Source organism: Mirounga leonina, unplaced genomic scaffold, assembly GCF_011800145.1.
Source record: "Mirounga leonina isolate KUSES-001 unplaced genomic scaffold, KU_Mleo_1.0 Mir_114, whole genome shotgun sequence".
Taxonomy (NCBI): domain Eukaryota; kingdom Metazoa; phylum Chordata; class Mammalia; order Carnivora; family Phocidae; genus Mirounga; species Mirounga leonina.
The window spans coordinates 38,998,653-39,011,723 of record NW_023270265.1 but is presented as its reverse complement, the minus strand read 5'-3'; the positions used below and the strand labels follow the sequence as shown (position 1 = coordinate 39,011,723).

Genomic DNA, 13,071 nt, shown 5'->3' with positions numbered 1-13,071 from the left:
AAAAAAAAAAGAAAAGAAAAGAAATCCCTCACTTAACAAGGGAAGACAAAGCAAGTTAGCAACAGATCTCTCCACAGAAACTTGGCAGGCCAGAAGAGAGTGGCATGATATATGCAATGTGCTGAATGGGAAAAATATGCAAGCAAGGATACTTTATCCAGCAAAGCTGTCATTCAGAGTAGAAGAAAAGACAAAGAATTTCCCAGACAAATAAAAACTAACAGAGTTCATGACCACTAAACTAGCCCTGAAAGAAATATTAAAGGGGACTCTTTGAGTGGGAAAGAAAGGCCAAAATCAACAAAGACTAAAAAGGAACAGAGAAAATCTCCAGAAGCAACAACTTAACAGGTAATACAAGGGCACCAAATTTGTATCTGTCAATAATTACTCTGAATGTAAATGGACTAAATGCTCCAATCAAAAGACATAGGGTATCAGAATGGAAAAAAACAAGACCCATCTATATGCTGCCTACAGGAGACTCATTTTAAACCTAAAGACACCTGCAGATTGAAAGAGAGAGGATGGAGAACAATTTATCATGCTAATGGACATTAAAAAAAGCCAGAGTAGTCATACTTATATCAGACAACTAGATTTTAAAACAAAGACTGTAACAAGAGATGAAGAAGAGCAATATATCATAATAAAGGAATCTATCCAACAAGAAGATCTAACAATTGTAAATATTTATGTACCCACTTGGGAGCATCCAAATATATAAATCAATTAAAAACAAACACAAAAAAACTCATTTATCATAATACAATAATAGTAGGGGACTTTAACACTTACAGCAATGAACAGATCATTTAAGCAGAAAATCAACAAGGAAACAAGGGCTTGGAATGACACACTGTACCAGATGGTCTTAACAGAAATATTCAGAACATTTCATCCTAAAACAGCAGAATACCCATTCTTTTTGAGTACACATGGACATTCTCCAGAATACATCACATACTGGGTCACAAATTAGGCCTTAACAAATACAAAAAGATTGAGATCATACCATGCACATTTTCTGACCACAATGCTTTGAAACTTGGAAGTCAAACACAAGAAAAAATTTGAAAAGACCACAAATACATGGAGGTTAAAGAACATCCTACTAAACAATGAATGGGTTAACCAGGAAATTAAAGAATAAATTAAAAAAAATACATGGAAACAAATGAAAATAAAAATATGATGGACCAAAACCTCTGGGATGCAGCAAAAGCAGTCCTAAGAGGGAAGAATATAGCAATACAGGCCTACCTCAAGAAACAAGAAAAATCTCAAATATATAACCTAATCTTACACCTAAAGAAGCTAAAAAAGGAACAGCAAATAAAGCTTAAATGCAGCAAAAGAAGGGAAATAATAAAGATCAGAGCAGAAATAAACAAAATGGAAACAATAAAAAACAGTAGAACAGATAAGTGAAACTAAAAGCTCATTCTTTGAATGAATTACTAAAATTGATAAAACCCTAGCCAGACTTTCAAAAAGAGACAGAAAGGGCCCATATAAATAAAATCATGAATGAGAGAGGAGAGATCACAACCAACACCACAGAAATACAAACAATTGTAAGAGAATATTATGAAAAATTATATGCCAGCAAATTGGGCAATCTGGAAGAAATGCATAAATTCCTAGAGAGATATAAACTACCAAAACTGAAACAGGAAGAATAGAAAATTTGACAGATAACCAGCAACAAAATTGAATCAATAAAAAAAAAAAAAAAAAAACTCCCAACAAACAAAAGTCCAGGGCCAGATGGCTTCCCAAAGGAATTCTACCAAATATTTAAATAAGAGTTAATACCTACTCTTCTCAAACTGCTCCAAAAAATAGAAATGGAAGAAAAGCTTCAAACTCATTCTATGAGGCCATCATTACCTGGATTCCAAAACCAAAGACCCTACTTAAAAAGGAGAATTACAGGCCAATATCCCTGATGAACATGGATGCAGAAATTCTCAACAAAATACTAGCAAAACAAATCCAACAGTACATTAAAAGAATCATACAACACAATCAAGTAGGATTTATTCCAGGGCTGCAAGTGTGGTTCAATGTCTGTAAATCAATCAGTGTGATACACATTAATAAAAGAAAGGATAAAAACCATATGATCTTCTCATAGATGCAGAGAAAGTATTTGAAAAAGTACATCAATTCTTGATAAAAACTGTCAACAAAGTAGGGATAAAGGGAACATATCTCAACATCATTGGGGCTATATACAACAGACCTACAGCTAATATCCTCAATAGGGAATAACTGAGAGCTTTTCTTCTACAGTCAGGAACAAGACAGGTTTATTGTGCAGTCTCACCATTGTTATTTTTTTAATTTAAATTCAATTAATTAACATATAATGTATTATTTGTTTCCAGGGTACAGGTCTGTGATTCATCAGTCTTATATAACTCATCTTTGTTATTTAACATAGTACTGTAAGTCTTAGCCTCAGCAATCAGACAACAAAAAGAAATGAGGCATCCAAATAAGCGAGGAAGAAGTCAAACTTTCACTATTCACAGACGACACGATACTCTGTAGAAAACCCAGAAGACTCCACCAAAAAATTGCTAAAACTGATACAAGAATTCAGTAAACTCTCAGGATACAAAATGAACATACAGAAATCTGTTGTATTTCTATACACCAACAATGAAGAGCAGAAAGAGAAATCAAGGAATTGATTCCATTGACTATTGCACCACAAAAACCATAAGATACCTAGGAATAAACCTGACCAAAGAAGTAAAAGATCTGTACTCTGAAAACTAGAGAACACTTATGAAAGAAATTAAAGAAGACACAAAGAAATGGAAAAACATTCCATGCTCATGGACTAGAAGAACAAATATTGTTAAAATGTCTATACTACCCAAAGCAATCTACACATTTAATGCAATCCCTATCAAAATACAAACAGCATGGGTGCCTGGGTGGCTGGGTGGCTCAGTCAGTTAAGCATCTGCCTTCAGCTCAGGTCAGAATCCCAGGGTCCTGGGATTGAGCCCTGCATCAGGCTCCTGCTTCTCCCTATCCCTCTGCCTGTCACTCCCTCTGCTTGTTCTCTCTCTCTCTCTGTCTCAAATAAATAAATAATCTTAAAAACAAAAAAAAAATGAAATATGAACAGCCTTTTTCACAGAGCTACAACAAACAATCCTAAAATTTGTACAGAACCACAAAAGACCCCAAATAAACAAAGTAATCTTAAAAAAAAAAAAAAAAAGCAAAGCTGGAGGCATCACAATTACGGACTTCAAGCTGTACTACAAAGCTCTAATGATCAAGACAGTATGGTACAGGCACAAAAACAGATCCTTAGATCAATGGAACAGAAGAGAAAACCCAGAAATGAACCCATACCTATATGGTCAACTAATCTTCAAAAGCAGGAAAGAATATCCGATGGAAAAAAGACAGTCTTCAACAAATGATGTTGGGGAAACTGGATAGCAACATGCAGAAGAATGCAACTGGACCATTTTCTCACACCACACACAAAAATAAATTCAAAATGGATGGAAGACCTAAGTGTGAGACAGAAATCTGTCAAAATCCTAGAGAAGAACACAAGCAGTAACCTCTTTGACATCAGCCATAGCAACTTCTTACTAGATATGTCTCTGGAGGCAAGGGAAACAAAAGCAAAAATAAACTATCAGGACTTTATCAAGATAAAAACTTCTGCACAGCAAAGGAAACAATCAACAAAACTAAAAGGCAACCTACTGCATGGGAGACGATATTTGCAAATGACATCTCTGATAAAGGGTTAGTATCCAAAATCCATAAAGAACTTATCTAACTCAACACCCAAAAAACAAATAATCCAGTTAAGAATTGAGCAGAAGACATGAATAGATATTTTTCAAAAAAAGACATACAGATGGCTAACAGGCACATGAAAATATGCTCAGTATCACTCATCATCAGTGAAATACAAGTCAAAACTATAAGATACCACCTCACACCTGTCAGAACAGCTAAAATTAGCAATACAGGAAACAACAGATTTTGGCAAGGATGAAGAGAATAGGGAACCCTCTTACGCTATTGGTGGGAATGCAAACTGGTCCAACCACTCTGAAAAATAGTATGGATGCTTCTCAGAAAGTTAAAAATAGAGCAGCCCTATGACTCAGTAATTGCACTACCAGGTATTTACTCAAAGGATACAAAAATACTGATTCGAAGGGGCACATGCATCCAGACATTTATAGCAGCATTATCAACAACAGCCAAAGAATGGAAAGAGCCCAAATGTCCATCAACTGATGAATGGATAAAGAAGATGTGGTGTATATATATGCAATGGAATATCACTCAGCCTTAAAAAAGAATGAAATCTTACCATTTGCAATGATGTGGATGGAGTTAGAGTGTATTAGGCTAAGCGAAGTAAGTCAATCAGAGAAAGACAAACACCATATGATATTACTCATATGTGGAATTTAAGAAACAAAACAGATTATCATATGGGAAAGGAAAAAAAAGAGAGGGAGGCAAACCATAAAGACTCTATAGAGAACAGAGTTGATGGAGGGAAGGTGGCTAGGGAGATAGTCTAAATAAATGGGTGATGGGTATTAAGGAGGGCACTTGTTGTGATGAGCACTGTGTGTTATATGTAAGTGATGAATCATTAAATTCTACTCCTGAAACCAATATTACACTATTACTAACTAGAATTTAAATAAAAACTTGAAACATAAAAAAATTATATAGTGTTCTAGCTATAATAAACAGTAAGCTGGAGAGGCTATAATAATATCTGGAAAAGTAAGAGCAAAGAATATTACCAGGAATACAGAAAGTGATTTCCTAATGATAAAGTCAAGTCATCAATTCATCAAGAAGACATAAAAACCCTAAACATTTATGTATTTAATTAAAAGAGTTACAAAATACATGAAGTAAAAACTGAAAGAACTACAAGAACAAATAAACTAATTCACAATTACAGTTATAGATTTCAACACTCATTTCTCAAATTGAAAGAATATCAATGAGAACATTAGAAGACGTAAAAAACCATCAACCAACTTGACCTAATTCACATTTGTAGAACACTCCACCCAATGACAGCAAAATGTACCTTTTTTTGCAAGTGTCCAAGGAACATTTACCAAAATAGATCATATACTGGGTGCTATGGTCTGAATGTTTATGCCCCTGCCCCCAAATTCATATGCTGAAATGCTAACTCCTAAAGGCAATGGTATTAATAGGCAAAACCCTTGGGAGGTGAATAGGTCACAAGGGTGGATCCCTCATGAAAGGGATTAGTGCTACTACAAAAAAGGTCCCACAGAGTTCCCTATCCTCTTCCACCATGTGAGGATACAGTGAGAAGGTGCTACTTTATGAATGAGAAAGAGGATACCTGACTATGCTGGTGCCTTGATAGTGATTTTCCAGCCTCTACAATGGTGAGCAAAAAGTTCTATTGTTTATAAGCTACCCAGTCAGTGTTATTTTGTTATGATAGCCCAATGTACTAAAACACCAGATTTATTCATTTTCTATTGCTGTGGCAACCAACTACCATGACCTTAGTGGCTTAAATAACAACACAAATTTACTATCACAGTTCTGTATGTTAGAAATCTGACATATTTACTCCTACAGTTCTGTTGTGAGCAGTCTGATAGAGGTTTCAATGGACTAAAATCAAGGTATTGGCAGGGCTGTGTTTTTTTTGTTTTTTTTTTAGAGGCTCTAAAGAAGAATCTGTTTCCTCCACTTTTCCAGCTTCTAGATGCCCCTTTCTCCCATATTCAAAGCTAGCAATTTGCTTCTCTCTAACTCTTCTTCTGTATGCACATCTCTCTCTAACCCTGACTTCAGGCAGCAAACGCTACTTTAAGACCCAGCTAATTAGGTTGAGTCTACTTAGCAATCCTGGATAAGCATCTTAACACCCTAAACTTAATCACATGTTCACACTCCCCTTTTTCATGTAAGATAATATATTCACGGGCACCAGGGATTAGGATGTGGTTACTTCTGTGGAGTCATTATTCTGCAAAACACACTGGGTCATAAAATAAGTCTCACTAAATTTAAGGAATTTAAATCATTCAAAATATTTTTTGTGACGATAAAGTTAAATTAGAAATACATTACAGAAACATTTTTAGACATTTTCCAAAGCGCTGTAAATAAAATATGCCACTTCTAAATACTCAACTGACAATGGAGGAAATCAAAAAGGAAATTGGAAAGTATTCACCTTAAGAAACCAGAAAAAGAAGAGCAAATTAATGTCGAAGTAAGCAAAAGAAAGGGAATAAAGAGAAGAAATTAATGAAATGGAAAAAATAGAAAAAATAAATGAACCATTTGTTTCTCAAAGAAAAATTAATGAAACTGATAACTCTCCAGCTGATCAAGGAAAAAAAGAGAGAGAAAGAAAGGAGAAATAAATTATGAATATCAGAAATAAGAGTGATGATATCTACTGGATAACATGTAAATATTATTAATAATCTTTTGCCAGTAAATTCTACAAGTTAAATCAAATGGAAGAAATATAACTGTGAAACACAAACTGATAGAACTCATTCAAGAAGAAATAGAAAACACAAACCTCTAAATCTTATTAAAGACATTGAAATTTTAGTTGAAACCTTCCCACAAAGAAACCTGGAAGTCCAAATACATTCAATGTTGAATTCTACCACAAATTTAAGAAAAAATAATATCAATTCCACACAAATCTTTCAGAAAATTAAAAGGAAATGTTTTCCAATTCATTTTATAAGGCCAGCAGTACCATGATACAAAGTCAAACAAGATTACAACAAATAGAAGACTATAGACTAATACCTCTCATAAGCATAGGTATAGAAATTCTTAACAAAATTTTAACAAATCAAATCCAACAATACATAAAAAACTAATACAAATGACCAACTGGAGCTTACCCCTGTATAACAAGGTTGATTAAGCATTCAAAAGCATTAAAAAATCAGGGTATTTCAATTCTATTAGCAAATAAATCTAAAATAGTAAAGTTATTTTACAATCCTATAAACAAACACACATACTCATGTGCTTTAATATAACATATTTCTCAGAACTAATATAATTATTTTAATCAAAAAGTAGGAATTAGGCTCTACCTATCTTAACCATCAGTTACTTTCTAAATTTTATTATTTGGGGAGAGTAGAATATTTCAACTTTATTACACAAATTCTGGTGTGGCTTCTAGAACATATTGCTAGTATGTTCTCAAAAGAAAATTCAATTTAAAATTTAATTTTTAACCATTAAATATTCATTAACATTCTATAGTAATGATGTAATTTGCTTAAAAATAAATAATTAGATAACCACACATGAAGGACATGAAAAAACTTAAAATGTAGCAATTATATCAATTTTAATCACTACTTAATATGATCAATAGATGAACCCTTTTGTTGCCTTTAATCATAATTTGAATATACCAAGTGAAATCTGATTCATATTTCTGTATAAATCCTAGAAAATAAAATGATGCATCCAACATCCTCAAGGTCAAAATATTTCCAGCATTTTCTGACCATAATAGCATCTAAATCAATCACTATACAATGAAGAAATAAAAATATCAAAATAATTCTCATTACTGAGTAGTGATTATATTTCTTAGTTAATTAACTTCCTTAATTTAGATGCTGAATTAGCCTTACAAATAAAAATAATTTTCCCATAAATATATGATTTTTAAAAATCACTATCTTCCCACAAATCACATAGAAATTAAATAATTTCTAGTCATAGATCATAAGCTGTCATTAATATGAAAGGGGAAAGAATAATCTGTACACTTTTTAAAGATTTTTTTTAAAGATTTTATTTATTTATTTGAGAGCAGGAGAGAGAGAGAGAGAGAGAATGAGATGGAGGGAGAGGGAGAAGACTCCCCACTGAGAAGGAAGCCTGACACGGGGCTCGATCCCAGGACCCAGAAATCATGACCCAAGCCGAAGGCAGACACTTAACTGACAGCCACCCAGGCACCCCTTAAAGATTTTAAAACATAATGACCTAGCACAGGGCTTGGTACATAGGAGATTTCCATAAACTAATTTGAATTCAATCTAATCAAATAATCAGTCATAAAAGAATGAATATATGAACAAATGCCAACATTACAACATACAGGCTTTTCTTTCATAAAAGCATAAATTAAGAACACAAACCCTGACTAATTCAAGATAGAAAGAACATCCTAAATGTTTCCTAGTAGTAAATCTAAAGCCTTTAGCAGCCTATCACTAAACACAATAAAAAACGAAATATACTTTAATAAAAAAAGGAAAGAAATATACAACATCTATATGTAGCATAAAGAAATCAACAGTGAGAGGTAGTGGGTCTTAAAGAACTGTTAAGTACTGCTTACCCTAAATTTTTAATGAAGTTTAAATTATGTTCAATATATAATAAAAGAAAAATGAGATTCTAAACAAAGCAAATAATTTCAAGTAAAGCTGTAAGAACAGAGTATCTAACCCTCAGATGAAGTATACAGTTGATCAGAAAACCCAAACAATCTGGTTATCTGAAGTTTTGATGCATTTCTTAGAATATAATTTCATTAAAAAATTACATTTTTTGATTGATTCAATATCATTAGTATGAACATTTTTAATAAAGACATTCATTATCGTTGCTGCTCGTGATCAGGGGACCACACTTCGAGGACCACTAAACTAGAAATACAAGTCAATCGAGTTTCACAACCTGAATGTAGGACAGATAATCTGTTGGCTGTGTGACTGACAGTTTTCACTGTTGGGCCATAGGGAAATGAAGTGTTAAAGCAGCAAGTGTGTCCCCCTCCACTAGATTTTGCCGGAAAAAAGGAAAATTAAAGGAGAAAGGGAGAGACATGCTGCCTGGATCAGGGGGCAGCTGTGATATTTTAAACCTGGAATCTGGTTGTGTCATCCTTTGGAGTCCCTGGGGAATACTCAAGCACATTTTTCCATGGCTCTCATAACTATGAGAGGAGTCAAAACCTGGGCATAGAGACTGAGAAGATCTGCTGTCCAGTGCAAAGCCCAGTCCCAAGAAATAACCAGTTTTCACCCCTTTCCTGGATACCAGGCCTCAAACTTACCACCTGTACTTTAATCAGGCTAAAGCCCTCCCTTTGAGCTAATATCACAAAGGAGAAAGCCATCTACTTTTGACCTATCTTCTATCTATGCTGGATCTTAAACTTCAAGACCACATAGATAAACCTTCTGAACTTGGATTCTGTTCTCCTAGTCTTCTCAGTCAGAGTATAAACTAGGCGAAATAATATTGCCCCTCTGGCACTCCATTCTTACCCAAAAAGAAAACTGTAATTAACATTAAACCAATAGATTTTGAACAGTCAAAAAATAAACAACACATTCATCATTAGACATTCAATGTACCCTTTTTATCAAGGATCAATACGTTTCATGTTGTTCAAAACATAGAAATCTTATCCATATCATTACTTCAAACAAAAACAGCATGGTTTTTGTTAAGAAAATACTCAATGGTCATTATGTTAAACACTATTAACACTTACCTGTATTTTAATAGGCCAGGAAAAGTTGCTGACGTACACATAGAATGTGATGTTAGGATTGCTTCTAAAGTTAAATTTTTCATAGGAAAAACTATCTCTGTATTCCTTTATATTAGTTTTGGAAACTATAGGAGTCTCCTCCCCGGATACTGTTCCAGCTAAAATGTAAATAATAATAACAAATTTTTAAAACTCCTATTAGGAAAAAAGGATCTTTTTGAACTTAAAAATATATATTATATTTACTTAATTTTTAGAACTGTACGTATAAAAACATAATTATCAAAATAAACTTGTTCACTATTTAGAGTAACAAAGGAGAAATAAAATTCACATTAAAATTAATGGAAATAGTATAAAAATTATTTTTTTTAAATGATACCACTCGGGGCGCCTGGATGGCTCAGTTGGTTAAGCGACTGCCTTCGGCTCAGGTCATGATCCTGGAGTCCCAGGATCGAATCCTGCATCGGGCTCCCTGCTCAGTGGGAAGCCTGCTTCTCCCTCTGACCCTCCCCCCTCTCATGCTCTCTCTCTCTCATTCTCTCTCTCAAATAAATAATAAATAAATAAATAAATCTTAAATGATACCACTGATTAAGTGCTATGTACTAGTCACTGGTGTAGAGATTTTATATTCTTTTCTAGTAACAGTTTTATCCCAGAGGTATTCCATCTATATTTTTCAAATTGAAACCTGACCCTCAGAAAGATTAAAACACTTGCCTTAAGTTTATAGCTACTGAATAGTAAATTCCACTTTGGAACTCAGGTATATATTAGCTCCAAACACTGAGTTCCTTCTATTTACTACTCCACAGAGCCTCTCAAAACAAATCAGGACATATTCACATGTCTCAATCCAATTAAAAAATGGAAAAGGAATCAATTTATTTGTCTTAACCACAAATTGAACCATCACTACTTTGAATAAATTGAAAGGTTTAACTAATTAAATGTTTAATTAGTTAAACACATATTGCATACTCAATAAATATTTACTGAAATTGACCAACTGGAACAAAACATTTCCAACAATCTTACTAAGCCTTCCACCTTAAAAAACAGTAAAAATATTTAGAATTAGTACACTGAGCAACTGAATTAATTTCTAACTCATCACCTATTCCAAAATTACATGGGATGCTGTTTTAAAAGGCAGACTTCCTGACCCCATCTCCTAACCTGATAAATCAAAATTTCTGAGATTTAGGGTTATGGGAATCTAAAAGTTACAAGCAATTTCTTCCATTAAAAAAAAAAATCACCATTCTAAACTAATTACAAAGGTTTTATTTATTTTTGTTAACAAATTTTAAAAATCTTCTAGAGTCAATTTATTGTGACAAAGTAAAATTCAAATTAATAGTACAAGTTTTCATGAATTCCTTTCTTTAAAATGATTTTATTTTTAAGTAATCTCTACACCCAACATGGGAATCAAACTTACAACCCTAAGATCAAAAAATAAATATTCTACCAACTGAGCCAACCCAGTATTCCATCATGAATTCTTAATTAATGAAGCTCAAAATGCCAAGATTTTACTATATGTTTGGCACCATAGTAACAAACTATATAGTTGCCCAAACTTCTCATTTTTTAACACATGGAATATAGGTTCTAGAACTGCAAAGACCTCATCATTCTTGAATTCTACATGTCCCCGATTCTACATATTAAAATGGCATAATGACTTGAATTTCAGAAATCAAATATGGATGTCTAAGAATCCACATATTTTCTTTAAAGAAGATTCCAACACTTTTACGCAAAAGTATATCTTTGATATAGAAAATAAAAACCAACAGAATTTCCTAAGATGTAAATACAAAAATGTGAGCACACTTTTTCATAATCCAACATAGTTTACTTTAATCTTGGTTACATTTTTTAAAAGTCAAAAACTTCAACTTAAAAACCTTATTACGGAAGACATATTAAGTATAGGGGTTTTTTCCAACCTTCTCTCAGCACTGAAGCTGACAAAGGGAATAGTATATTTCTAAGCTTGAAAGTAATAGAAAACATGTTAATTTATCAGCATGCACAAAATTTCATTGTTTTCTATCAATATTAAGGTTAATAATTAAATTTATAGCTTCAATAGTGAATCAAATAACTGAAATCTCAGTCCCTAGTCATTAAAGAAGTAATATCTTAATTAAAATCATAGCAATTCATAACACTACCATTTTAAAAAATTATGTGGTGTACAGTATTTGTTATGCATCTAATTTTAATTGAATAAGGGACAAAGTTGACAAAGGAATGAAACTTTATTAACAATGCTACTTATTATTTTTACCTGAATCAGCACAATGACATTTTTTTAAAATTTCAATATTTGAATTAACAATAAAAGGCCATGTGAGAACACATTCCATAAACAAACATGTGAAAGACACGCGACAACAAAATCCTCTTACCTGTTGAACCAACTGACCATGTAATGTTGAGATTAAAGTTGTTTGATGCATTAATCGAAATATCCAAATTTTTGTTTGACTACCAAGAAAGAAAATATTCGGGTTAAAAAATCAAATTACACTAAATAATGTTTTGTGTTTTAATTATGCCCATGCTATATTTCACAGACTCTATACATTTTGTCAATATTCAACTAGGTGTAGATGTCAGTTATACTTTTTTAATGAAAACATATAGGTGATAAATTCAAAGCTGGTTTAAAGTTCCCATTTATCCTCCCTACTATAATCCAGCCTTCTGTATGTAAACCAGAGGCTGCTGTAATTCATTATTTGTATTTTGATTCTCTTTGCTTACCTGTAGTTAACAGTTAAATGATACAGGTTTAGGTTAGTCCAAAGTAATTTTATAGCAATGTGAGATTATTGTTTTGTTGAAAGATTTCTTCTTAGGTGCATATAGTATTATTATACAAACATATCTGTATTGAAAAAATATATATATATGATACATAAACTAGAACTCTCAGGTAAAAATGGGTTAGAATTAAATCTACTGTCAAAATGTAGGAAATGTATAAATAATTAAGGTACTTATTTATTATTTTTTTTATGTAGGATAAGTAGGAAGCCCTGATCACTAATCTATATTAATTTCAGTAACTGTTCCAAGTTGAATTTATTTTAGTTATAAATTATATTTATATAACTAGATATAATGTTGTTACAAGCATTCTCAGTGGCACCTCTCATGATAGTTTAGCATCCTACACTTTCAAAGAAAATGTGTGTGTGTGGTCGTGGAAGATGGAAGAGGATTACCGACCCTATTTGAAACGGTCCCCAGAATTGAGCTGGATATCTACCAAACCACTCTGAACAGCCAAAAATCAGCCTGAAATGTAAGAAGATAGATCTGGATCTCTACAAACAGAAAATTGCAGGTGGTTGGTTTTGAGGTACGAAGCGGGGAGACGTGATTCCATGGGCAGATATGGGAGGATAAATGGCAGCGGGAGGGAGCCTGGCTATGGGGATCCTACACCACCTGCAAGTGACAGCCTC

At 33.0% G+C, this 13,071-nt stretch overlaps 1 protein-coding gene across 1 annotated transcript in view; it reads right to left on the bottom strand.

Annotated features, from left to right (window-relative positions):
- The window catches only part of ATRNL1 (attractin like 1), a 796,918-nt gene that overhangs the window by 464,792 nt on the left and 319,055 nt on the right, over positions 1 to 13,071 (bottom strand). Inside the window, exons 23-24 of the mRNA XM_035029745.1 lie at positions 12,007 to 12,085; positions 9,578 to 9,735 (exon numbers count right to left, since the gene is read on the bottom strand). Coding sequence (XP_034885636.1) covers positions 9,578 to 9,735; positions 12,007 to 12,085 — 237 coding nt within the window. The remainder of the gene's footprint in view (positions 1 to 9,577; positions 9,736 to 12,006; positions 12,086 to 13,071) is intronic.